General features: G+C 40.7%; 6 protein-coding genes and 1 pseudogene across 6 annotated transcripts, besides 1 other annotated feature; all 7 read right to left on the minus strand.

Moving 5' to 3' along the window:
- Positions 1-607: 607 nt before the first annotated feature.
- Positions 608-2,098, minus strand: TbgDal_IX580 (variant surface glycoprotein (VSG), putative; the record flags this gene model as incomplete). The annotated part of the gene is made up of 1 exon (XM_011777957.1): positions 608-2,098. One exon carries the CDS (start codon positions 2,096-2,098, stop codon positions 608-610), a length of 1,491 nt encoding a protein of 496 aa, XP_011776259.1.
- Positions 2,099-9,008: 6,910 nt separating this feature from the next.
- Positions 9,009-9,878, minus strand: TbgDal_IX590 (uncharacterized protein; the record flags this gene model as incomplete). Its single annotated transcript, XM_011777958.1, has 1 exon — positions 9,009-9,878. One exon carries the CDS (start codon positions 9,876-9,878, stop codon positions 9,009-9,011), a length of 870 nt encoding a protein of 289 aa, XP_011776260.1.
- A 2,775-nt stretch (positions 9,879-12,653) lies between these two features.
- TbgDal_IX600 lies at positions 12,654-13,656 on the minus strand (annotated as a pseudogene).
- Positions 12,654-13,656: a sequence feature.
- Positions 13,657-15,500: 1,844 nt separating this feature from the next.
- On the minus strand, positions 15,501-16,700 carry TbgDal_IX610 (uncharacterized protein; the record flags this gene model as incomplete). Its single annotated transcript, XM_011777959.1, has 1 exon — positions 15,501-16,700. One exon carries the CDS (start codon positions 16,698-16,700, stop codon positions 15,501-15,503), a length of 1,200 nt encoding a protein of 399 aa, XP_011776261.1.
- A 2,290-nt stretch (positions 16,701-18,990) lies between these two features.
- TbgDal_IX620 (uncharacterized protein) lies at positions 18,991-20,271 on the minus strand (the record flags this gene model as incomplete). The annotated part of the gene is made up of 1 exon (XM_011777960.1): positions 18,991-20,271. One exon carries the CDS (start codon positions 20,269-20,271, stop codon positions 18,991-18,993), a length of 1,281 nt encoding a protein of 426 aa, XP_011776262.1.
- Positions 20,272-22,352: 2,081 nt separating this feature from the next.
- TbgDal_IX630 (uncharacterized protein) lies at positions 22,353-23,438 on the minus strand (the record flags this gene model as incomplete). The annotated part of the gene is made up of 1 exon (XM_011777961.1): positions 22,353-23,438. The coding sequence occupies one exon, from the start codon at positions 23,436-23,438 to the stop codon at positions 22,353-22,355; it is 1,086 nt and encodes a 361-aa protein (XP_011776263.1).
- Positions 23,439-25,435: 1,997 nt separating this feature from the next.
- On the minus strand, positions 25,436-26,968 carry TbgDal_IX640 (variant surface glycoprotein (VSG), putative; the record flags this gene model as incomplete). Its single annotated transcript, XM_011777962.1, has 1 exon — positions 25,436-26,968. The coding sequence occupies one exon, from the start codon at positions 26,966-26,968 to the stop codon at positions 25,436-25,438; it is 1,533 nt and encodes a 510-aa protein (XP_011776264.1).
- Positions 26,969-27,813: the final 845 nt, after the last annotated feature.

The following is a 27,813-nucleotide window of genomic DNA, read 5'->3' on the forward strand; positions in this document are numbered from 1 at the left end:
TTGTGTTAATTGCAGCGTCTACTGTTAATCTGAACACTACACTCTGGCCCTCCCTCGTTCGCCTTTCCATCATTTTTTTGGTTAATGATGGATATTGCCATGTTTGTTATTGAAACTGCACATATTCAAACTTATTCTCTCTCTTTGCCATTCTGCATTTCCTTCAAAAATAATACTCCTCGTACCCTACCACTTATTCTCACCTATATTCCATACCTTTACCTTATCCATTGTTTCAAGTGCTTCTATATCGGATCTTCCTTTATCTTAAACCACCACTCTCATTACAATAATACTCTTACACACTCACAACACACTCCTATTATTATTATTATTATTAAAACTCTACAAATCTAAACAAAACAAAACAAGTTTGTAAAAAAATTATAATAGTATTCATTTTTCATGTCCTATCACTCTGATACTTTATACATATATGCTAGTGTTGCGCACTATGTCGAAATTTTCATATTTTTAAATTCTCATAATTTTTAAAAATTTCACATTTTCACTAGAAAGTGTTAAAATATATCAGATTTTATAAATTCCTCACAAAATTGAAAAATTCAATGTATTTAACAAATATAAGAAAAACGTTTTAAAATTTTTAATTAGAGATCGAAAATGCAAACAAAAGAGGTGTCTTGATCATAGAAGAAACAACCGCGCCCTCTTTAACTTTGCACTGTTTCTTCCCTGCGTTCCATTCGCATTTTGTTTTGTCACAATCAGTTTCAACGGTGCCTGTGCATTCATCTTTTTTCTTCCCGTCTTTCTTTTCTGTTTTGTTTTCTGTGTCGGGTTTTGTACCAGTGGCCTTTTCCTTTTCGGACTCTAGCTGCTTTTGTGCCGCTTGGCTGTTTTGCTGACGGCGTACAATTAGATAAGAAAGTATAACATCTGCATCCGTTTTGCTTGATATCGACTTGACTGATTGTGTTTCTTCAGTTTCTCCGATTTTGAATTTTACAGTTGCTTTGTCTAGCTCGTTTAGATAGTTGTTTTTGAAGTCATTGGGTCCAGCTCCATGGCTTTGTTTGATTAGGTCAGCTATTTTTGCCGCACGGTCGCCGGCTGTTATCTTGGACAGGGCTTTTTCATCCATCAGCAGTTGTGCAGCTAGTTTTATCATTGTCAGGTTCCGCGCCAGTGTTTCGCACGTTTTCTCTTCTGTTTGTTGTTCTTGCAGTGTTGTCGTCAGACCAGCGCAAATAGCGCTTAGGGTCTGCTCTTCGGTGGGCGCATACCATTTGTCGTTGCTGCCGTAGTGTCTGCATTGCTTTGTTCCGCTCTGGGCCTGCTTTATGTCTTTAGCCGCTAGAGTCGGCGGTGGTGTCGCCGCTTCAATGTCCACACCTAAGAGGTGTGAGGCGTCTGTTTGGCCCTGTGCCCCGTTTGCGCAGTCGCCTTCGTGGGGCGTCGCTATGTTGGTGTGCGTGTTTTCACCCCCTACAGCTACAGCTTTTGTTTTAAGCGACACCTTCTGGAGGTATGCGTCGCCTAGCAGCTTGATCTGCTTGTCAGCTTCAGCTGGGCTTGTCCCGACCGCCGCCGGTTTGCTGTTGATCTTGGTTTCGTCGCATGTCTCCGTGGATGTTTTTAGTTGCTGTGCTATCGTGCAAGCTGCTGCTGTCGCACCATGGCTGGCTAAGTTTGTTGCCGTCGGCGACGCTTTCGTTGAGCCGACGACGGACTGTAGCTTGTTTGCTGTGTAAATCGCGGTTGCGCGGGCGTCTAATATTTTGGCCGCTTGCTGGAGCCCGGCTTCAACGGCTTCGACATCTTCCAGCTGCGTCCGGCTTCTCTGTTGAAACATCAGTTGCAGTGCTTGCTTGGCATGCTTTTTCGCTGTATCTGGTTTAGCTTCTGATGCTATCTGCCATAGAAACGCTCGGTTCTGCAGTGCTTTGGCCCTGCTACGACCAGTTGAAACTTTGGTTTTGAATGACTCAGCTAGTTGTATGCTTATGGCTAAGTTGTCGAAGGCTGTGCTGGCGCCGCCTGTGCCTGTAATCTCTTCTGAGCTAACCGCTTTAAAAATTAGCACCAGCGCTAGAATCGCAGGGCCGCTGCAGCTTGCAGCGTTAGAGTGACGCATGTGCTATACTTGTCTCTTGGTACAACTTGCTCTGATTTGTGGTTGCCTGGGTTAACTGTGATTAAAACGGTCGGTCGTTGTAAACAGAACTACGTTTCCCCCTGGACTGCTTTTTCATTTGAAATTCTAACTTATACTCATGTTTGCATTACCAAACTACTTCAACAATTTATCCATCAAAATCCCTCCTCTAGCGGTCCCACTATCCCGCCAAGGAAATAAAATCACATGCATTTTACAAACTGTCACCCGCTTGTGTTCAGCCCTTAACATGACGTCTCAACATGAGGTCGAAAATAAACGCCGCTACCACAGGCACTGTTGCATCAAACCAGGTATGAGTGAAATAAGGCCCCTCCTTTTCAGCCTTTCCGTTGCTTGGCAGCGCCTAATCCTAAGTTACTTTGCAATCGCAGTTCGTAGCGGTGTAGTTAAATGAACTTCATATTTTTTGTGTTTCATCCTATGCTTTGTGAATAGACGTTATATCCATTGAGAAGGAGTCTTTTCCGCTCTTTTATTTGAGACTCTCACCATATGAACCATAAATTCTCATATCTCTTCTATCTAAGCTATTTTCTGGTGAGGCTTGTTGTTATTGAGGGCTTTCTCTCAGCTTAACTTGTAGAAATCTATAAGATTAATGGAACGCTTATAGGAAATGGCTACTCTATACTTGTTTCTGAGTGTTAGGTTAAATTCAACTGCATTTTTAAAAGTCATGTTGTGTCTAAATCACTAAGTCTATCACTTAGACACACATTTTACACCTCTACTTGCTTGAATGTAGAAACGAAGAAAATATTGTTCGTTCGAATAACTTTGGTAACTTAACTACGTGTAATGTCCGTTCAGACTCTCTTTTCCAGCACTATCTTGTGATTTGATAACAATTTTGTTTCTTACTTTTGTTCCTCTTGTTTTATTCACTCCTTTGCTTGACGCTGGTACAAACGATACTCCATACGGTTTGGTAAGCTTGCCACACAGCAACTTCTATACTCATTTCCTCTACCTCCTCAGTATCCCCACGTTAAACACCTTCAGCTTCCCACACTTCCAAGTCAAAGCGCTGACAGAACATCTATTTACTTATCATTCCTCGCAGTAGAAGCTTATAATCTAACTTTGACATATAATTAACCCAATGTTGACTGAACTACAGGTGCTTCCATTACTCCCATTTCATCCTTTCTATTTCTTTAATTGGTATATTATACACTAAATTTAGTCCTAACCAATACTCGTATTATTACTTTGGTTTACACTTTTACAACACATTCTCCTATCAGTATCTTTATGACTATTATTATACTATTATAGCTGGAACTAATATTAATAAATAACAAAAAAGTTAATAAAAAATTGGAAAAGTACTTATTATTAACAGCCTTTCACCACACTACTTTTCACTCATAGGAAAATCTCACAACAAATTTTAAAAATTTAAAGTTTTTAATGTTTTTTCACTAATATGCACATTTACTTCAAAACGTGTTTTAAAATGTAGAATTATTTTTATCGTAGTAATCTGCACACACCTCAATCGATTTATATACACTTCCCGGGCTCATCCTTTTTTCGCTGATATGTTTCCCATCCTCACGATCCGCTACTCACGTCCTCCTGTAGGGTCTGGGTAACTGTGTCTTGTTGATGAAGTTCCGTTTGACATTATCTTCTATCATTTGAGAAAAATCTCACTGGTTGTCATCCGAGTGTTTCACATATTGTCAGTGGATATTTAGCATGATGTTGATCTTTTTTTCTTTATTCGTGGTAAGGTTATCGATTCCTTTTCATATGTGGTGGGAGTCGGATTTGCCGTTGGAAAGAAAAGTTCCCCTAAGAATTACGCAGGCTTAATACTAAAGTATAAGCAATCCCCTTTCACACTGCATACTCCATGCTCAGACCTTAGTTTACTCAATGCCGAGCACTGTAACAATTGAGCCGATGTTTTTCTGCTTTTCCTCTTTTAGCTCATTTTTCCTATCAGAGATACGTGCCTTTTCATGCGCTGCTTGGAGGTGCATTGTTAGATATTGCTTGTGTGCACATACCTTTGAGCAGTGTGGGCATTGCTGTACAAAAGGGGACAGTGGCGTGATTTCAAGGGATCCTTCTTCACGCTTACTCTTGAGAGTGATTACGCTTTTGTGGTGTGTCCTGGTATGCCATACTAGTGTACACCATGACATGTAGGTATTCTCACACCTTCCACATGCAAACTCTCTACGAGGGTTCTCTGTGTGCCTTTGAGCATTATGCCGTTTGTGTTTCGTCTCCTCTCTCTGATCTCTCATATCCATCTCATCTGCCGGCGTATCATGCTCGGTCCCTATTTTTCTCTTTCTTAGCGTAGAGTTCAAGTTTTTTGTGTGTGAGTGTGTGACGAATCGGAGTTGGAGAGTGCTTTATCTATGATGTCGTGATTCGATCCACTTTTGGTAGTGGATTCTAGTTGTGTAGCTACTCTACGGTGGTTGCTTACCCTCTCACTTTTTTGATCCACTTTTTCAATGCTCATGCACTTGTAGCGTGTTAGCCATTTCGTGCTTTTGAAACCTCTCTTATATTTGTCGCAAACATAAAGTGGTGGCTCACTGTCATCCTCATTTTTGTTGTCTCCACTATTGTCGTCCTTTGCTTGCGACTTTGATATCTCCTTTGTCACTCTTCTTATTTTTATCGGTTTGGTCCGAGTGAGATATCATGCCCGTGGTGTTTTGCATTCATATGGGGTAACATCCAGCGGTGGTGGTATTCTTTACAGCGTGCATTACATTTTTCTCTTTCTGGCATTACTTCCTGTAGCGGTGTTCTTGGTTCACCTTTCATCTGCTCCAGACTGCACTTATTTCTGGTGAGCCATGTTTTGCTTTTATACACCCGTTTGCACAGGAGGGATTCGTATGCTTGTGGTGCTCGCTCCTGTTCTTCTCCGCTGCTCACATCCTGTATTTCCGTTTGTTGTGCTACGTCGGTTTACTTTTCAGGATGTTTCATGCGCACATGCCTAGTCAATCAGCCATATGTGGATAGTCCTTGTGACACCACTTACACTTGTAGGCAGTTGGTAACGACTGCTCTTCTTATCTTTTCCTCTTTTGTTGCTCTGTCTATACTGCTGGAGTTGTCAGAGGGTGTTTCGGTATGTGTTGTTGCAGTAGTCCCTTTCGGTCGAATGCTTTACCGCGTACGTGACATTGATAGACTCCATTATATGCCTGTGTTGCTTTTTGCGCCATCTTTAATACAGTGAGTGCATTTTCACAAACCCACTGATGTATTTTCATCGTTTGAAATCTCCTGCTTCTCGTCTCGCACACACGATGTTGCAAACTGGGCATATGGCATGGTCATTCTGTCTTATAACTACTTTCACCTTGGTTTCCTCAGTTTCTTTCATCTTCACAATGTTTTGAGTGGTGGCAGGGTTATTATTGAGAATGTTCACCGTGTGGTGTGTACACTATCTATATTCCAGTTCGTCAACCTTTCGTGTGATTACCCTATGTAACCATCCAAAATGTTTTATAGTCCCTGTTTTAAATTAAGCTAACAGTGACTTATAATCCTTGTACAGTTCTTTGTTTTGAGGAGTCAATTTTATATGGTTAAATAAAGCACTGCGGTGTGTGTTTGGGCCGCTGCCTTCCGCAAAGTAGCGTTGTGCCTGATTACGTAATTGGCGCGCTATACCCGTGACAATATTTGTGATCCATGCAGGGTGGGTTTGCGGCATGTGGTTCCATTTGTTTCGAGCTCGTCTACTTCCTCATACAAGTGTGACACACACTGCAGGAACCTGCGCTTCGAATGACTAGGTGGTAACATTTTCCCACTGTATCAGCTGATGCCTTACCGTTCGCTTTACTTTTTAAATATTATTCTATTGCTCTTCTGTGATCAAAATCATCTATCTTGTGAAGACGGGCATCCTTCATGACATTTTACCGAGTCGCGTACTTTGGAATACCCGCGATAACATGTGCTGCCTGCGCTTGTACAAGTCCAAGCCTCTCCTTGTCTGATGGAGAAGCATTGAACAACCATGCAGCGATACCATAGCATACCTTTCCCTGGATTAAGGCTAAGTAAAATGCTCGGACGCTTTCTTTACTCGCTTTCCATTCACGTGATGCAACAGCCCGTAGTTTCATTAATTTCGTACTTACTTCTGTTTGTAGGCTGTGAGCATGTTTACTTACTCAGTCCCTTGTGTGGCTGTATTGTCATCCCAATGAGCCTGGGATTTCTCCTCTCATTTAACATGTGCTCCCCCAGAATCAAGTGTAATGGGTCTCTGTCTCTATCTGGCACGAAAAAACATGCATTACGTTTTTTCTGCAGACACATTCATATAGTGCTCTACTCTCCAGCTCGATGTGCAATCCAGTCCTGCTTGCGGCGTCTGATGAATAGCTTCCCAGTCTGTGTTAGAGCATACTACAGTGAGGTCGCCTTCGAAGAAGCAGTGTTTAAGGGTTGACATGACATTTAGTTTCTTGGAGAGGGAGTTCATTCCAATAATGAATAGCAACAGCAACAACACGGAACCCTGTGGAACACCACACGTGAATAATATTTTCTTTGAGAGGGTGTTGTTTATTCGTACTACTGCGGTTCGTCCCTCAAGGAAATTTGCAACACATACAATGAGGCGCATGTCCACTTCACATCTTATAAATACATCTATTATACACCTGTGATTCACAGAAACAAATACCACCGCATAATCTATGAATATCTCAGCAGTTTTCTCCCCTGATGCTCTATGTTTCACTAACTGTGAGTCTCATAGGGGCGTCTAACAAAGTAGATCTTCCCGGAAGAAAACCAGCTTTCTATGGTTGTGGCTTACATTCTACTGTGTCTCGCATACGTCTCTCTACAATCCTCTCCATGAGCTTGCAGATGGTTCTGGTGAGCGTGACCGCTCCGAAGGATGCTATACACGTGCTCTGTTTGTTGGATTTGAGCAGTTGAACGATAACGCCTTGCTTCTACCTCTCTGGCACTCGGCGTCTCTGTAGGCTATAGTTGAAGAGCTTGAAAACACATTTGTTGCTACTGCGTCCTAATTGCTTTAAATGTTCACAATGTATATCGTCCTTACAGGGGGAAGTATATAAAAAGATTTCCTTCAGTGTTGTCTCAAGTTCTTCCATCGTTATTGGTGTGAATTCTCCGTTTACTCGATAAGGCATACTCACAGAAGGAGCATCTGGTGCTTTTGTCGACCGCTGTCGATACATCTGTGCTAGTTTATTAACTTGCTGTCTACATGTTAGAATATGGTCGTTTACTACCAGAACCGGAGATGTCAGTGGTCTCGGCGCATATATGGACTTAACTAAATTCAAACTTGTCGTATCGGTTACTGACATATTCGACACATTTTCCTTCTATCGTTGCAGGGACGCTTCGGCGGCACTTCCTTCTCTTGTATATAAGGGCATCTCTGTGTTTCTCAATTGTACATTCCCTTATTTTTGTGTTCATTACTGCCTGTTCTTGTGTCCAGAACGGTGACGGTACTCTCTTACATTTCGGTATTGTTTACTTTGCTGCTGTGCGAATGCCATTTGTCACTGACTCACTCACGGCAGCCACACTCTTTCTCAACTTCCTTGATTTTTCAAAATTGTTACACCACACACTTTTCTACAATCCCGTCAATTTGGTTTGTTACAAGCATACAACGCCATTCGTGGCTTATTAATGGTGATCATTTCTGTACCAATCCCAATACACACCTCAAACGTTATCCAGTAGTGGTCACTATTTGGACTGAGTTTTGCCTTACATCTTGTGACTTCACAGTCTCTGTACATCGTACCGTCAGCAGATTATCTATTTGCCGTTTTAAGCATTCTTCTCGTCGTTGTGCCATCATTTGAAATTTTGATATCATTTTGTAGACACCATTCCAAAGTGCATTCTCGTGCTGTATCATTTGAGTGAAGCGGGTTCCATAACTCATGATATGCGTTGGTGTCGGATCCTATCACTAGCGGTCCAGTTGGGTTCACAAGGCTCTCAAGCGGGAAAGTGGTAAAATTTTCTTTCGTGTGAAGTAAGCTGATTTTATAGTTAACATAAGATCAGCTGAAAACATCAGTGCTGCCGACCCTCTTTTCAGAAGGCCCTCCTTGTTTGGACCTTGGATGACTCCCACGCCATCTTTGGCTAAAATTGATACAACACCACGATGCGGAGAGCGTGCCACTTATGTGTTGTTATCCACTCATTTTTAATATGCAGTACTCTTCTGCTGCCAAGTGAGTCTCCTGCAATAGACAGAAAACTACCATATCCTCGTCGAGTTTCTTTTCCAAAGCGGTCCACTTCACCTGGTAGAGATCTTCAGAATTCCACTGGGCTCCACGAATAACAGGACAGGGATTTTCCACATCTTTTCTAAGTAGTATAAACCTACGTATCTCAATCGAGGGACGCTCGCACGTGCAGAGGAGCAGTGTAATATATTTATTTACCCCAGAGTGCCGATGCTGCTGCATGCTCCTTCTCTGGTCACCAAAATCTTCTACCATGCCACAATCCGTTCGAACCGGGAGTAATGCGGGCACTTGTCTTTCTTCTCGACGTAATAATAGACACTGGCGCCACGATAATGTGGCATGCGTCACCATGGCAAGTTTCATAGTTTTATAAAATTGAAAAAAAATACTTAAAATCCTTAAAATTTTAAATTTTTACCAAACTCACAAACGCAGCAAATACCAGAGCAAAATTCTTATGGACGAGAATACTGGAATCCTTGCATTTTACTTTGATACAACCACAGTCGGATTTTTCACCATGTTTCCGCCCCTCATTCTCCTTTTCACAGTCCTCTTTTTTGGTATGTCTTGTTCACCTATTTGAGGCAGTTTTTTCATCTTTACATTCTTGTTTTTCTGTTTTTTTCTGCTTTTTGGTTGGTTTTCTTATCCAATTTGCACATATTTTCCCCACTTCCTTCGACTTCTCTACATGAGGTCGTGCATTTATCGCCTATCTCTTTCTTTTCGCAAGTTGTGTCTGTTTCTGTGATCTCAACAACTCCTAGAGTTGGTGGTGCCAGTGGTGAGGTCGTTCCCTCCGTGGATAGCTTTGCTGTTTCGTACGTATGTCTTGCTGTCAGGGCTAGGTTCTGTAGCTGGTGATGATGGTGGCGTAGAGCTACAGAAGCTGTTTGGCCAGTTTTTAGCTTTTCGATTGCCTCACGCACATTGTTTTTCCGGGGTATGCCCGTTCCGGGTATTTTAACTGAGCTACGTAATTTACACAGTTTTTGTCGGTGGCGCAGTCGCATTGGCTGCTTCTGTATTTTCCAAAGATATAGCGAATTTCTTCGCCAGTCTGGACTTCTGGCTACTGCCCAAGCATGCTGTGGAATATTTCTAGCCGGCTGCTGCTCAGTTCGGACGTTAGGGTCAGTTTTACTGTGGCCGGTTTGAAAAGGCCTGTCGCATGTGATACCACCGCTTACTTGGGGCGCATTGTTTCCGCCGCATTCCGTCGCGTCCCCGCTTGTTTTTTTTTGCACAGGAAAATCATGTCGGCCAGTACCTTTTTTTCCTACTGCTCTATTACCGCCTGTGGTCGGGCTGCAGCTGTTTCTTTTTGTTCCGAAGCCGCCTTCCGTGTACTTTTTGTCTTTGTCGCCGTATATTGCTGTGAGTATGTCTTCTATCGCTTTTTTGTGGGCGCTAGCGGATGCTCTTTGTGCTTCTTCGTACTTTTCTTGCAGTGTGTCGGCTTCCTTCATCGGTTCTGTTATGATCGCTCGAGCTGAGGCTTTCTGGGCTGTGTTGGTGAGCTTGGCATGAATATATATATATATTTGTTTTCAGGTCCATGTTTTGAGTTTATTATCTCTGTTATGTGCTGTTGCCACGCTTTCAGTTTCGCCGCATCGTCGGCCCCTTGCATCAGATCCTTGTATTTTCCATTAGCATCTTTTAGGAAGTCGTCATCTGCTACTGATACATTGAGGTTGTAGACTGGCGTCTGTAGCTCTGAAAACGGTGCAATGGCTTCGCCGGCGTCTGGCGGCTTGATTTCGTTCTTTTAACTAAACAAGTTGCAGAGAGCGCCAAATTCAGCTGGGTGTTGGTTCTTGGCTGCATCTCCGATCCTTACCAGTATACACAGAGCAAGAAATTTAATAATTAACATATTCATACCTTTTTCTTTATTTACTGCTATTCGTGGCACTACTTTTGTGTCACTTCAGTTTGCGCTAGGTGGCTGTCTGTGTAGCTTCACAGCTGGATACGCTGGTCAAGTTTCCCGCTGATGCTTAAAAAATGGCAGTAACAGATTTTGTGAGCAGTGATACTATAACTTTTTGCCGTGCCTACACGAGGCTATCGCTACTTTATTGTTCTGCCGCTTCCTACAATTTCTTCTTGTTAAACAAATTCTCTTCTTTACCACATGACCATTAACCTGTCCATATTCAATATTCGATTTCTTTTTATTTACAACATAAGATCGAATTTTATTCAAGTCTCCCGAACCATACTTCCACCTTTTCAACTCTTTATACCAGCTGACCGTTCTCTGTAGGATTTCTAACAATTAACTTCGCTTTCTCTTTCCACGGAATTGTCTTCTATGAAAATAAATGAATAAAACCTTCCCAATTTCACCACTATTGGGAATAGAAAAGAATCTCTCCTCATAATCTAATCCAATCTTTCCTCACCTCAAAACAAATCTCTCTCCAACAGCTTTTTCTTGAACTGCACGTCAAATTAGTAAAGGTTTGTAAATACTCTGCTGTGACTACCATTCCTCACTTCCATTAAGTAACTCTTCAAATGCGTATTCAAACCTTTTAAATGCCCAAACTCTGGCTATCAAACCTTTTCTACTACGGAAAGGATTGCCACTGGGAGGTGATCTCAGTAAATGCGGTAGCTTCTTATCCTCTTCTTTTCTGTGCCCAAAATTGAAAAACCAATAACATCTTTCCATCTTGTCCCCGACAATATCTTCTTCGTTAAATTTATCTTTACTTTCTGTACTACTTTGTATAATATACTTTACAGCATTCTCATACTTTTCTCCATCACAAAAAATAACCTCAGACCTACCAACAGTTATTACAATATCCTCATCACTTGCATTCGGTTTTTCTAAAAATTCCATAATTTATCTAGGTCTCTTAACATGATTATACAAACCTCCCATCGCAATTGTAATAATTTAAATATGGCTCAGTTTCGCACTCAATATTAGCTTACAGGATCTTTTTGTTGTATGAGTTTGAACTACAACCACAAATAGTCAGTGTTCCTTAGGAATACTTTTTGGTATATTTGTAATTGTGCCCTGTTGAAGAGGTATTGAGGTTAAACATAACAAATTTAATGTAAATGTTATCGTAAAGTTCTCAATATAACGATTTGAATATCCCAATATACTTCCAAAATTTTAGAGGGTTATAAAGAAACCTTTAAATCATAAGAAGATAAATCTGTTGCATTCTAAATGTGCTTAGTTGAGGAATAAGTAGGCAAATGTGCAAGTAATCCCTTAAATTTATTATTACGTATGTGTTACAATGCATGTTTTCATCTTATGTAGCTAATTTTTGAGTAACCGTCTACATTTCTTGATTGATAAGTTAGCTTCAGGCATAGCAGATACCACACACCACATGAATTCTCGGGATTCTTATATTAATAAAATTTCCCTATGAGTTGTTATAGTAATTGAAGTAGCCAGTTGCGCAACTGGATTCAGATATACTAACAAGTTTACCACATTCTTGTGATAAGTACAGCTGCTCTACCTTCCCTATATAATGCACTCCCTCACTACATAATTGTCTCCTTCACCATCTCCTTGTGCATGATGATTCCCATAGTAATATTTGTAAATTAAGCTGCTTTTACACCATTTCTCTCTTTTTTTTGGTTTTTTAATAATAGTCCTGCGCTCTCCAATTCAACTACTCCCATTTTACCCTTACCGTTGTCTTAGGTGATTCTATCGTTGTCAAATATTTTTCTTAACAATCACATTTATTATAATTATATTCGTATATACACTCACAACACCCTCCTATAATTATTATCATTACCATAACTATTATCCGGAGCATAAGCAAAGTAAGCAAATTAAAATAGAATTCATTTTTCACACCTTATCACTTTACTAATTTTCACCTATAGGCCATTATTATACACATTTTACTAATTTACTCATTTTTATCACAAATTGTTAAAATATAGCAAAATTTCAGCAAGGAAAAAAGATTGGTATTTTAAAAACAGAAAGAGCACAAAAACAGTAGCAATCACAGTAAATTTATTATTTACAAGAATACTGTAATCCTTATACTTATCATCAATCCATTCACTTTTAGCTTTTGCTCCTGGAGCTAGTCAACATTTTTGGCCTTGAAGTCCTCTTTTTTAGAGTAGTCAGAGCATTTTTTGATTTTTGGGTTACTTCCGCTTTTTCTCTTGTTTTCTCCACTTCATTTTTCGCATCCTTACTCAATGTGCTATATTAACCCACTGTCTTGCTATTGGTGTAAGTGTACCCCTCCCTTTCTGTTTTGTAGTTCCCTGACTTTTGCTTCCGGATCAGCTTGGGCTTTGTTGGGATAATAGCTGATTGCTCTGTTCAGCTCAATGAGTGAGGTTAGTGCATCGATGCTGGTGTCATCGGATCCGCTTGCCGTTTTAGATATCTTCTGATCTTTGAGTTTGTCCCAGAAAAGCTTTAAGAACTCGGTGTTATCGGTTTTATATACGGCATCTATTTTGTTGTTAATATCCGAGTCGTCAGCGCTTGTGTGGGTTTCATTTTTTCCCCTATAAACACTCTTTTCATTGCAGCTTTGAAATGTTTGTTGGTCTTCAGACTTCCAATGTTCTTTGGATCGAGGATCGTCCCCTGGAATTTCGAGCCAGGTAGCATCGTGGTCATTTCATCGTAATCTGCTTTGTATAACTTGAGTTTAGGGTTTTTGCCGCCGGGCTGCTTGCCCCAAAGTCGGTCGAGTCTGCTTTCGTCGGTGTCGCGGCTACTGGGTTCCGTCCAAAATAGCCTCCGGCGAAGTATAACGTCGATTTGATAGCAGCGGCTGACGTTACCCCGCCACTGTCCACTTTGAACATTACGCAGTTGGCATTGTCAGACAGCCCGCCGTTTGAAATGCCGTTGGTTGTTTTAAGCGCCGTGAAACCAGATCCGGTGATTCCTGTGATTTCGCTGCTGCCCTCACCTAGGTCTGCTAGGTCCGTTGCCGGTGTCCTGTCGACCGCATCTGTAAGCTGTTTCACTACGGCACCTGCTGCGCTTCCACCTGTGGCGGTTGTGATACAGCCGACATTGTTCGTTCCCCAGAATCCCAGCGCCACATTGAAAAACTCGGCTATGTGACCCCTAAGGAATTCGGTGGTGGTTACGACTTTTATCGCCGCTGTTCTTTTCTGTTGAAGATTGTTTGCTAAATCACTGATTTCGGCAGCTATTGCTTCTGTAATTGGGAGCCAATTATTCTTTGTTGCGTTGGACTTGTTTGTTTATAGATAGAGATCTGCTTGGAGTTTCAACTTGATAAGCTTATTAATGTTGCCGGTCCGGTCAGTCAGCAGTTTGGCTCCGCATCCTGGCACTTTTGCTAGAGTTTCGGACAACTTCGCTAGTTGCGACCATTCCCCCTTTAGCAGTGCTCCACCATTGGCTGCATGAGCCGTCGGGATAATATTGATTGCCAGTATACTTATCACGGGTACTATGCAGTGTCCCTTCATAGTATGCTGTGCTGCTTGAGGTGAACTCTAGATCGCGCTTGAAAGAGTCTAAGATCCTCTGTTACTTGTTTTTCAAAGACCGCCGATTTCTTTGTTGTTATGGTGGTCAATAGCGGTTATCATGGCGACAACTTTTATGTTTAACATCTGTATGTAGTTGGAAAACCGACGACTGATGTCAGTTATGCAAACCACATGTTGTTGTTTTTTTTTTGAAATCTTCCGATTATTTATTTGTGGTTATGGTTGAATAGAATTCTGAGCGCATGCCATTTTTCCTGCGCTGCTACGCAAAAAAAAATTAGAACTCTTTGTAACATTCAAAACCCTCTTTACAATCATCCATAAAATCTCCTCTGCGTAACGGTTATACTCCTTCTAAAGTGAAAGTAAAAAAAGCCCTATAAAGAATAATCAGTTAACTTTTGTCCAAAAGCACGTTAGGCTCAGCTTTAAAATTAAAAGGTGGAGCCGAAACGATAACCTCTGCTATAGGGTCTATCCATTTGTCTGTCAAATACAGCGCATTATTTTATTCTCTATCATTTTCTTCTGTACTTTAATTTCGCTTATTCTGTCATTTTGATCTTTATTCCTGTGTTTACTGCCTTTATCACACTTAATAATTTATATCTCATCTACCTTGTGCACCGCATTGTGTCTAGCCCGCTATCCACTCCGTACTATATGTGTATATAATGATGTACTCGTTATATTCGTGTACTTTACTACTCATATTATAACTCTCTCTCACTTTCTTCAAATGCACCATTTCCATAGACCTGAGTTATCCATTTATACTCAGGTATTTAGCCTCTACTACCACTTTTATTATAATATTAGTATAAACTAACATTCACAACACTCATCTATTTATTATTATTATTACTAACTAAGATAATATTCATGAAATAAACAAAGTAAACTGAATTAGAATATTACTCATCTTTCATACCCTATCACTATAACCCGAGCCCATATTTCACTTTCTTAAAAAAAATCATAATATCATATTTTCAAATTTCCATATTTTTTATTTTGAAAAGATTTTATAAAAGTGTAAAAAATATCAATTTTTGAAATTTTATAAATTTAACAAATCCTCTCAAAATAAAAAATTTAATAATTTTTCATTAAATTTAGAAAGGTCACTTAAAAATATAATTATAGGAACAAAAATGCAAGAAAATGTAATGCTTTTAATCACAACAGAATTGCTTCCTCTCTCTTCTGTTGACAAGTTTTCTTTACGAAAGTATTTCGGGGTTTTTTCTCATCAAAATCACAACCTTTTTCATCTTTGCAGGGCTTCTCTGTTGTATGCTTCTTGCATTCGTCTGCTGATTTTTTCGTTTCTTCTGGTTTGTCTGTTTTGGTTGGACAAGAGGTGTTTTATTGGTTTTTCTTCTTTTCTTCCTGATCGTTAACGAATTTTTTAACTTTGTAGTAGCTTTCTGCTTTGTAAAGTTCATCATGGTCGCTTATTGAATCGAGCTTTTTATCGGCGTCGTTGATTGCTGCTTTGCCTGCCTTAAAGTTGGTGTGGGCTTCCTTTAGTGCGGTTTCTACCTTTTTTCCATCTGTGCCGTAAAGCTGATTAGCTAAATTTTTTGTCAATGGGTGATCCTCTTTTGAGCGCCTTCAAGTTTGCCTGCACCCTGTAGGACGCTTGCTAAAAGTTTAGTGTCGACTTTTTGTCCCGCTTTTGTTAGCCAGTCGCTCGGGTAGGGTACTGTTTCCAAACCTCGTGCTGCATCGGTGCCCAATGCGATGGCTTTAAGTTGCTGCTTGTATGTCTCGACGTGTGGAATGATCGCATCGCCGCTTGCCGGTTCGTTATACTCACTGCCTGCATTTTTGTGCTTTCGGTTTATTTTTACCAGCTTCGTTTCGAAGACTTTACCTCCTTTGAGCCCAACGTTGGTGCCGTCGGTGCCACAGCTTTGACTTGGCCCGAAAGCAGTTTGTGAGTTTGAAGGGCAGAGGAAAAGGTCTCCTGTTGCTTCCCCGTCAGATTTGCGAAGTTCGGCAGTTACTAGAGTTATTCGGTCGTAATCGCTGCTTCCTTTGGCTCCTCGCTCTGACGCTGGCTGCAGTTTTCCTCTTGATGCCATGCAGGCTCCGTTTTCATTGGCTAATGTAAATGACAGCGGCCTGTTGCTTTGAGTGTTGTAGTTGGTGGCGGTTGCCATCGCCTTGTCGGTTAAGGGTAACCCTTTTAGTACTGAAAGCAGTTCCGCCGTCGTAGCTGTTGCCCGCAGCGCAGCGGTAGCTGCGTTAATCTTCGAAGCATTTTCTGATAGCTGGTTTAGAATTGCCATTGCCGCTTTTGATGCGCCAGCTGCTGCTGCGTATGTTGCCGCCGCTATCGATTCGCCTTGGGTCAGTGCCATGATCCGCAATTTTGTTGCCGCTTTTGTGAATTCGGCTGCCCTGGCCGCTGCGGTTGTCACCGTGGCTTCCATGCTCGCTGCTAGTTCTGTGGCCTGTCTGCCTGCTGTGCATTCATCGTCTGCACCTTTTGCTGCTGTTTCCAATGTGTGCAAGCGAATCTGGATGCTTGCTAATAGTACTGTCGTCGTTATTGTTGCGTACATAAGGTACCGTAGCCACTGTTTGTTAATATTTAAGTTGCTTTCTTTTTTAGTTGTTTGCTTTTCTGTCGCTTTATTGATGGTTTTGTCGGTGTGTAGCTGTTCGGTGTTTTGGGGCACTGTGAGTTTTTGTTGGAAAGAAAGGTCTGCAAGAACGCTATGTGATGTTAGTCTAACTTTATTGCTTGGCTGCGGTCTTTTTAGCCCTTTGGACGTCATATTATTGCAATTGGAGTGGGCGACTGCTGAAAATTCAGGCTTGGTTTCTTAAAAATATGGTGACCATAAATCATTGGTGAATTTATAGAATTAAACCCAAAACAACATTGTTTACTTTACTGATTTTCCTCTCCACTCCCTCTATCGGCTTTTATTTCAAGCATTTTTGATTTACAGCAGTTACAGTTTACACCACGATGGAGAAAGGTTATCCAGCCACCATTGCTCTCAGTAAAAGTTTTGAAAATAGTTTGTCTGCTTCTGTCACCTATCGCTGACTAAAGTTCAGTTGATTTTCGACTAGCTCCATTGTTTTTTTGTTGTTGTGGTTTATGTGCTATTGCCGCTGCCAATATCGAAGTTAGCTGTACTTCATAGATTGTTTTGGTTTTTGAATTTCCTTTGTGTGCATATAATCTTGTTGTTGTGCGTGGAAATTCTGCTTGAACCTTTTTGATATGTTGCGCCTTCTTATGGTAGAAATAATTATTGGCAGGTAAAAGATTACTTTCTCAGCCAAACCACGCTGTCTCCATTAAAAAATTGCAAGCCTCTTTTTTTCATCATCTTTAAAAATTCTACCTATGCTCCAACATTCCAGTCCTGTTGCTGAAACTCATTGAAAAACTTTCCACATCTAAAATTCAACAGTTATTGTTGCTAGTATGTTCTATTTTATACATTTTTGTTCTTTTACTGACACTGCGGGCGTAACGATGTAACGACGAGCTCTTTCAGGGAAGATATTCTTTATTTGTTTCTGTTTCAGATTAAGCTGCTCTTTGGTTCACCGACGCTTAGGACAAGGTAATTTGGGAAACGAATATGCTTTTCTCTCCCCTTTTGTTTTTTTAAAACTGGTGTTTGTTTTAAATCAGAGACAAATCTTATGTTAATTACTCTCTCATTTAGAAGTCTCAACGTCTCGCTAGCGCACTAATACAAATTTAGTGACTTCCTTTGTTAACTCCTCTCCAATTCATAGATTTTCTCCACAGCTTCATATGTGTTTTATTTTAAGCAGTTATGCCGTTTTCATTAATCCTTGTTCTGTTAATAGAAATCTATTAGAAGCCTTCATTCTATTCATGCCCCCGATAAATATTATATTGTTCCCCACAAATACTGGTCATTATTGCTATGTCCAATGAGAAGACTTCATGTTTACTTGAAAATTTCACAACGCCTCTTACGCCTGTTTCCATTTCCTCCAATTCTTCTTCACAGCTTGATATAAGAACTCTTCATCAGATAAAAGGCCCAAGTCACAACCATCTGTGTTGTATCTACCAGTTTTTAGGAAAATTGGGCTATCATCGATTCTTGATATTCTTATTACTCCTGGTTTATCATTCTCTACTGTCCTGTGCTATTGTGTATCCAGTTGATTAATTCCGTATCTTCTTTTGCCTCATCTTTCTCCGCTTCTCTAGACAACGATACCACGTTATTTGGTCTGTGCACAACGCTCTTCCCCTCGATAATTGTTTTCCTTCATCATCGTCATGTGCAAAATGATGTCTATCGTAATATTTTTTGTTTAAACTGCGCATATCCAATCCCCTTGTGTATCTCTGTATCCTTATTTATGTTCTTTCTTTAATAATATTCCTCTTTCTCTTTCCCTTCCACTTTCTTCATGTATTACTTACTTACTCCCATAACGTCCTTATCATTACTTCAAATAGTTATATATATATATATATATATAAATCAGTAATACTTGGTTACCATTTCTATAATAATATTAGTATAAACACATTCAAAACACACTCCTATCATTATCATTATTATGAGTATTACTACTTTTAACTCTGTTACAATTATAACCTAACGAATATCATAAAAGAAAAAACAAATAAATGAAAAAGATAAGAATAGCTCTCATTTTTGCATCCTATCCTTATACCATGTTACACCTAAAATCTACTTTTATATTAAATTTTCAGATTTTCAAGTTTTTCAACAATCTCTACATTTTTATAAAAAGTGTTAAAATATAAAACACTTTATCAATTCTCTCAAAAAAATTTTCAATAATATTTTTTAATTCTACAAATATATTTTAGAAACTTAATTACAGCAACAAAACTGCAAGCAAAAGAGGGGCCTTGTTAATGACAAAAGAATTGCTTCCTGTGGTGTTTATGGTTTTGCCACAATTCCCTCCTGCTTCTTGGCTTGTTTTTTTTGCCTCTTTTTGTGCTGCTTCAGTGATCTTGCATTTTCCTTCTGTCTTATTCCATTCACAACCCTCTGTTCTGCCGCATTCTCCCTGTTCTTGGTCGTCTCATTCTGGTTTCTGTGGCTTCTTTTCGCAATCGTTTTGTGTCTTTTCGAGTTCTTTTTGAAGGCGTAAAAAATCTGTTTGTTGTTTTGTCTGGTAGTACAACACCGATTGGATTATTTCTGTTGTTGAGGAAATAGACGAAGCCTTTTCTGTTTTTATTTTTTCGCTTTTGCCGTCGTAGATTGGCGTGTCGATAAGAGCTTGCCATTTGGAATCGAAGTTTTTGCAGCCATCGGCCAAAAGGTTTTTAATTTTGACTTTGGCGTTGTGTTCGAGCGTGTTTCCCGAGCCCTCCATACCTATTAGCTTCAGCTTATTTACTACGACCTTGGCAAAATTCGAATCGGCTGCTAGTGCTTTGACCTTAGTTTTGGCTGCGCTCGCTGGTGCGGTTTCTGCTTGGCTTAGTAGTTCCTTTATTGCTGCGTGTGCTTGTGTTATTAACTTGCCTCCTGCTGTTGACTGCTCTGCTGCCAGCGCGGCCCCGTGTGCTGTGGTCATGGTGGGTCCGGCGCTATTGACTTTGAGCGTGCCACCCGCTATCAGGAAAGTTGCTGCCTTCTGAAACAGCTTGTTGTTCCCTACTGCACTCGCGTCTTGGAATAGGACGCACTTTGTGTTTGACGTGCTTGTTGCTTTGACGTCTGTCGTTTTCAGTGTCTTGAAGCCCTTGTCTCCGACGACTGTTTCCAGTCCCGTGGTGTCTTTTTCTAGATCTATTTCGTTGTCAATTGGGCAGCTTGCAAGCTCCGTCGTATCCGCCATGATGTCGCCGTCCCCTTTGGCATTGAGGCAACCACATGTTATGCCTGTGTGGGCTGCCGATAGCAGGTTTAAGAAATCCGATATGCCACCGTATACTGTGCCTGCTGCTGCTGCCGCTTTGATCGATAGCGGTCGGAGCGCCTTTAGATTGCCTGCTGTTTCTTCCGCTGCTTCGAGCAGCTTCGATCCAAGAATTGCTAGTACGATCGCGTCCCCTGAGTCTGCGCGGGTTGCGGCCACCGCCGTCAGTCGCATTGCTGCGTCCCGGTAGTCTGCCATCACCGCCTGAGCTTGATCAAGTTTTTTTGTTGCTAGAGCCGGAATTTTCGTCAATTGTTCTGCCGTTGTGCACATATCTTGCCAGGCTGCTGCTTTCAAGGCATTTCCTGTTGCAGCGCCCAGTTGGCTGCATACCAGTACGGCTGCGAATATGAAGCTTGTAGTCGCCTTTGCCCTGGACATCGGGCCAGATTTTTGGCTGCCTAGATCGTGAGTTTTTGTGTAAGACAGGTTCATTGCATATCTTTCAATGGTTTAGAATTGAGAGAGGCCCAGCTATTGCCGGTTGGTGACAAGGCTTGTTATGTCAAAGCACATGATAATGAAACTTATATTATTTGCTCATTTCTGGCCTTAGGTTACGAATAACCCTTGATTTCAATTGGAAATTGAGTCTTTTTGACTGATACTTGAATGGTTAATTAAAATTCAATTTTCTACCTGAAGTTACTTTGCATTTACTTTCTCTCGAGCAAAATCTTGCACTCCTACACTTCCACTATTTTATTGACTGCTTTTCCGCAGTCCCATATTGGCTTCTTCCTGTTTATTGTGATTTTTCTTTGTCCTTCTGTAGTGTACACCATATTTTCTAAGGTGCCATTTAAATTCCCTCTGAAAATTGACAAAAAGATACGGTGGTTGCGAACTAAAATACAGTTCGAATCTAACTCACTTTTTCTATATCTTTTAAATTTCTCTCTGAGCTTTTTAGATTGTCACCACTATGCTGCTAAAATAATACAAACGTCTCCACACCTAAAAAGTAAAATCTTTTTGCTTCTGATCTGCTCTATTTGTCGCCAACTGGACGATGCCACATCAAGACTTAGTTGCAATTTAATGCATTTGTTTTGTATGTATTCGCTTTTTTCGTTGGAATTCCTTGGAAGCTGATTGTTATTCTCCTTTTCTACACTTCATATTTGGTGATTTGGGGACCATATGCAACTTTTTTGAATGCTTTCAGTTTTTTTCCGCTCAATTAAATGTGGTTAGAGCATTGCCCTAATGTGGAGCACTAGATTTTTGAATACAGTTAATGTTTTTCTTCTATTGTAGTATTGAAGTGGTGGTATGTCATAACAAACTTTTTGTACTTTATAAACTGCTGAAATTGCTTCAAAAATATGATTTATCATAACAAGTTCACAAATTATACTCTTATTCTTCTGCTATCCACAGTGATTCAATAGTATTAGTCTTTTTGAAACTTTTCTCACGATAATATTAAAAAATTCCCACAAATATTTCCAATATTAATATCTCTCATGAATATGAGCGTTTAACGTCTTTTCGCACTTACTCAATTCCTTCAATTCCTTTAATTCCTTTAATTCCTTAATTTGTTTCTGATTCTGTTTCACAGTTGAATATTTGGATCTTTTATCAGGATAAAACCCACAGTCTCCATCATTATCTTTGTAGGAGTAACTTTTTACTCCTGTTTGGAGGACAGAGGATCATTTCTCTTGTTTCATTTTCTTTTGTGCTGCGTTATCGCATATACTGTAATTTAATTTTGTATTTTCTGTCCTTCTTTTGCTTTTTTTGCCGATTGTCATCTGGATTATTTATAGAATCAAGTTGAACTGTTCACTAGATTTTTTGTCTCCCTCACTATCCACAGCATCATATCCCTTGTGTAACATGATAACCATTGTTAAATTAGTATTTGAAATTGCGTATATTTCACATCCTTTTTTCCATCTCTCATTATTACCTTTAATAATATTCTTCCTTACTCGCTTGATTATACTGTACATTGCTATTATTTTTAAAAATTGTATTTTCCCTATTCACATGGCTTCTTAAACCACTATTATTATAGTATATATACACTTACAACATTTTATATCATTATTATTATAACCCCAACTAATATACATAATATAATTTAAAACCGTTCATAATATCACTCATATTTCGTACCATCTCACCATAATACTGTACACCCATTGGTTATTGTCATACACATTTAACTAAAATTTTAGATTTTTATTTTTTTTTCAAAATTTCAAAGATTTAACGAATTTGTACATTTCATTAAGAAGTGTTAAGATATTTCAAAATTTATAAAATTGAGCAAAATATACTTATAATTCTAAAATGCTATCAAACTCTCAAAAGCAGAAGCCACACTCAGAGCGAACCTCTGATTGGCGAGAGAACTGGAATCTTGGCATTTTCCTTCAATCCAGCAGTAAACAGTTATTTCCTGTAGCGGTGTTCCCTCGTACAGCCTCACAGTCCTCTTTCTTAGTGTGATCAGAGCGCTCTTTTCCTGTATGTGTTTCTCCTGCTTTTTCTGCTGCCTTTTATATATATATATATATTTTTTCATCCTCACTCAAGGTGCACTTTTTTCCTTCCTTATTTCCCTCGACATAAGTGCAACCAGTTTTGTTTTTGCAAGCAGCTTGAGTTTTAGCTTCGTTGCATGATTTTTCTGCTATATCGGTTTGCTTCGCGCTGTCGCTGGAGGTGCCTGTTCCAGGTGCATGGGCACCCGCTGCTTGGGTTGTGGTAAAGCCGAGGACGTATTCCTGCCACGCACTGGCATTCAAGGCGGTGAGTTGCGGCAGCATTATTTCGTTTGGTATCGGGGCTTGAACTTTATCTAGCTTGGAAAGGGCTTCAGTGGCTGTTTTTACCCGGGGTATCTCTGTTTTTTTGGTGTGTTTTAGGTGCACGTGGTAGCTGACGCATGTTTGTTTGGCGGCGCCGTCGCAGCCGGTTGTTGTGGAGTCGATATAGCCTAAGACGTAGCGCCTGCCTTGTGCTGTGTTTGTGGTTGGATTATTTGTGTTGCCGCCGATCAGGCTTATTACGGCGTTTATGGCTGTTCGTATTTCGCCGCTTGCTGGGTGGTTTTGTGGGTCCGGGCATGCTTTCATGAGCTTGTCCCATTCGGTTGCGATGTTGTTTACGTCGGTTGCGCTGATGTCCGTGCCTTTAGTGATCGTGGTTCCTTGGTCTTCGCACAGTTTTTTGCCGCCGCCTTCGCCGTGTATGCAAAGACAAAAAATGTCGTTTGCAATTGTGATCCCGGCATTGCTCGCTGTTGAGTCTGAGTTTATGTTGCCGCCGCCGCAGTTTTTATTGTGGTTTGCGCCGCTTCCGAAGACCTTCTCTTTGTTAATCGACTTGAATATAGAGTTGCCGTCCTGGAAACCGCCGGTTATTGTTTCGTCGCCGTAAAGGGCTTTTCGCAGCTCAGCATTTGCCTGCTTTACAGCTGCATTCAATGCTATTTTGAGGTCGTTTGCGGCTTTTTTTGTTTGTTTTAGTTGCTCAGTTGTTATATTTACCGCCTTTGCTGCAGCCAGGCCCTGTGGTGTTTGCGGTAGCGGTTGGTCGTCTTTCTTTAGGCCATACTTTCCGTCTTCCTTTTTCTTGTTCATGGCTGTGAGGTTTCTTCCGGCAAGTGTCTGGAGCTTGTCTGCGTCGTTTTCGAGCTTATTTTCTCCATCCACGGACGGTAACGGTGTCTCATCTAAGCCTTTCTGTATTAACTTCGTCAGCCTATAGAGTGCAGCGGATTCTTGGGCTTTTTATTCTTCGTCACCGGCTGTTACTTTTTCGCCTGTGACGGATAAAAGAGCTATAATTACTCTAGATACTGTCGTTTGTGCGAGGAAGTGCCACCAGTTCATGTAAAAGTGCGTAAGAAGGCCTGAGCTTTTCTGGTGGTTGTGTTTATTAGAAAATAGAGGTGAAATAAAGTGATGGCGGGTTGTCTGGTATTGGTTTCTTGTTGTTCGATGCTCAATAACCGGTGTAACTACGACAAACCGATGTACAACTTGTATCTTTTGCTTGATTTTTGTATAGGTAGACGAGTTTATGCGGTTTTGGTTTTGTTATCGCGTAGTATACATTTTTTTAAATTTTACTATAATATCCCCCAATTATTTACACAATTACCATCCAAAAACAAATCCTTCTTGTTGCGGTTTGAATCCTACGGTGGCTACAAGTCCATTAAAAAATATCCCTGATTTGTCCTTCACTTTCCTTCAAGTTTTCTAGCGCTGACGTTAAGAGCTACTGTGGTGGCATCATGGATTTATAGACAAAGTCGTCGAGGAGTCAGTTAGCCTTTTTTACCACTACGGTAAGATGCTTATCGGAATTTCCTGTTACAGAATCTATTATATATACTTTTAGCTACTTTTTAAATTACTGAGGTGACTGCTCTTGTTTCTATACTAGCCTTGAAGATTATTTTTTCTTTTTCATCACTTTTGTCCACGGAAAAAGCTTCTATATTACAGAAACTAGACCTATATAATGCTTGTATTGATTTTTTGTGTCTAGTAATATCCAAATGCAATCTCACTTCCTTTTTTAGTTCCATTTCACTCTACTATTATTCTTTTATTTTAAACTTGTTGATATATAAAACTTTCAGGAAGATAAAATGGCGTGTGTTAGTAGTCTTTCTTTAGTGTTTTTTATTTAGTTAAAAAAGTTCAATATTATCCCTCGTAAGTAATCTACTTCCTAATCTAGTATATTTTCTATCCAAGTTGTGTTTTTACAACTTAAATGCTTCACTCTCAAAAAAAGATATCTATCTAATAACTTTGACAATTGGTCTGAGTTTAGGGACAACTATGGATCATTTTCTCTTCAATATATGTAGTTGCAATCAATCTTTTGTTGCTTCTGTTTCTTTTAAGTCTAGAATAACTTTTTTGCTTTACAATTCTGTCAAAAACAACCTATATTGTTTGGGACTACTTCCACAAGCCACCCTCTATACTCATTTCCCTCTACACCTTTAGAGTCTCTATGATAAATACCTTCAGGTTGACACATTTCTACATCATAGTACTGATGGAATATTTCAACGACTTAGCGTGTTCTCACCACCGGGTTTGTAGCCAATTTTGCTTTTTTTCTTTACCCAAAGATGATTGAATTGCGGATACTTCTGTTCAGTTCCATTGAACTCTTTCTATTTTGTTAAGTCCTTCCATTTTAAGTTTATAGTCATTTTTCACCATTAATTTTATTATAATATTCGTATATACACACTCACAACACTATCCTATTAATATTACTTTTAATATTACTATTCCACCAACAATTTATTTCTATGAAATAATCTGGGATATGAAACTTTCATAATAGCACTCGTATTTTATTTATAAATCTTACTTTACAATTATAGGGAACTTTCATGCGGAAATTTTATATTTTTGAGTTTGTGAGAATTCATCGTATATTCATTAATTTGAATATGTTCATCAAAAAGTGTAAAATATATAATATTTTGGGATTTTAAGTAACTTTTATCATGATAGCAAATTTCATAAGTTTCATAAATTCAATGAAATAGAGAAAATATCCTTGGAATGCTAGAATCCTACTAACCCCAAGAAAGCAGTCATACTCATAAGCAAATTTCTTTTTGAGGATGAAAAGCAGAATCTTTGCATTTTTCTTCGATCCAGCCACAATGAGCTTTTTCACCCGGTTTCTGACCCTCATTTTCCTTTTCACAGTTTGCTTTATCTTTGTGTTTTGTGCACCTATCTGAGGGTGCAGTTGTTCCTCCTGCAGTTTGAGCTTGTGTTACAGGGACGTTGTTTGCTTTGACTTTTGTTTCATTAAATTGGCACTTTTTGTCAACCTCAGATGTGCTTTCGTTATAACTGCAGATAGGGTTGTTGTTGCATTCTGTTGCATCTTTTATTTTATTACAAACGCCGGCAGCATTAACGTGAGTTGCCTGGATTACCGCTTCGTTTAGTTGTTGTTTTATGGCCTCTGATTGCTGTAGTTTCCTCAGTGTGAAGTGCATTAGTAGTGCCTGCAGCTCCGCTTGGTCGGTTATAGCGCCCAGTTTGGTCTTCACAGTTTGGCCTGCTACTGCGGCCGGGAGTTCATAGTCATGAATCTTTCCTAGAAGCTTGTACGCTACTGTTGCAGACTTCTCGGTGAAAATGCCTTCCCGCTCCTTTTTTATTTGCTCGCTGTTTTGTCCTGCTTTGTTTGAGATCGCTCGGCCGATTATTTCTGCCGCCAGCGCCGATGTTTCCAGGCTGTTCGTTTCGTTTCTGTGTTGTTCATCTGAGGCTTGAGGCAGGCCTTTCAAGCTTGCTAGCGCATCTTTCCAGGGCTTTACCTCTGGTTGGCTTAGGCTGTTTATGTCCTTGGTGTCGGCGACCGAGAGTTCTGCTGCACCGCTTGTACCTGTTGCGTAATAGCCGCCAGCATATGGTATTTTTTGTGCTAAATTGCCATTTGTTGAAAGTCCCGATGTTTTTGGGTTGAAAAGCTTGCAGGTCCTCGAGGCGTGTTGGTGTTGGTTGCCAGTGTTTGATGTCGGCGGGCTTGACGTGATCCCGTTTGGTTGGATGTTTGTCGTGGTCCGTCGCTTTGGCGAAACGGAGCTCAGCTGCATTTTGCAGGTGATTCCATCTTGTGGGGTGCTTCCGAGTACTACTGCGTTGTCGTTGTCAGAGACGATGCAATCACCGTTGGCTCCTTCGCTTGTGGCGCTCGCTATGGACAAAAACTCGTCAAGTCGGCCTTTCAAATAAGTTGCCGCGGTGGCCGCTGTGAATTGCTTGGCTAGGTCAGTGCTTTCGTAGTGCTGTCGGCTCTTTTCTGCTTTTGCTGCCATGTAGGCGGCTGGTGTTGCTACCTTCTGCCACTCATCTTCGGGAGCAGAAGCAAATAAGTATATTTGCGCTCGCGTACTTTCGGCTGCTAGTTTAGCAGTGTTGTGCAAAATGCCTTGTCCGCCTTGCAGTATCTCAGCCGGTAGCTCGTCTAGCTCATTGCTGGTGGTGCACAGGTGTTGCCACCCGAGCTTGTTGATGCCGTTGCTTTGGGCGGTTTCGGCAGTGCGCGGATCCAAAGTCACGGTTAATGCCGTTATTAGGGTTAGAAGTGAGCTGGTGTGCAACCAGTCGGACATGCAGTTTTCTTTTCTTGCTTTTGCCTTGTCAATTTGAGATTTCGACAAAATCAGTTGTCTGTGCGTTCGCCATTTTCCTTGTCGGTTTCTGGAGGTCAGAAGTCTTTTGTTATAGTTAAGTTCCGGAGCTAGTCGTGTACTTGATACAAATAGTGAAATTATGAGCCTTTGGAGTGTTTTCGGCATCCACAAGGTTTTTTTCGTAGAAACATCTTAAGGAGGCCTTGCTGACGTGAAGCTCGAGTTTCACCATCTATAGCAATGACGACGAGCTGATGTCAGTCTGCTGCAGATTCTATTACCTTCTTTTCCGCAGGCTGCGTTGTTGTTTCCACCCTGGCGATGCCGGCCACCTCAACGTGGTGCCAGGGTCCAGTACCCCGTATCATCGAGGGATGCCAAGAGCCAGCAGCGTCCTTTCATGGGGAACACTGCTGTGCTCCGGCTACGGGATCATACAGCACAGGGATCAACAGCGTCTTTCTGGGACACCGTTTTTCATTTTTCGGTCCCTGGACACGTGCCAGCGTGCCATCAGTAATGCTATCCGCACTAAGATGCTGCTGTCCGGTGATGTGGAAGAGAATCCCGGCCCGTCGTTGCGCGGGATGCAGTGGAACTGCGCCGGGCTATCTCAAGGAAAGAGATTAGCACTCCACAAAACCCTTGTTGATGAGCGGATCGCCTTTTGTCTGTTGAGCGAGACACGGATGACGCCTGGAGAGACGGCTTGCTTTAGCGTTGCTAGCTACCAACATCACGGAATAGTTCGTAACTGCAAAGGAGGTGGTGTATCAATACTAGTGAGGGAGGACCTACCAGTCGAGACCGGTATGGCCGTTGTT

Source organism: Trypanosoma brucei, chromosome 9 (assembly GCF_000210295.1).
Source record: "Trypanosoma brucei gambiense DAL972 chromosome 9, complete sequence".
In the NCBI taxonomy this organism is placed as follows: Eukaryota; Euglenozoa; class Kinetoplastea; order Trypanosomatida; family Trypanosomatidae; genus Trypanosoma; species Trypanosoma brucei.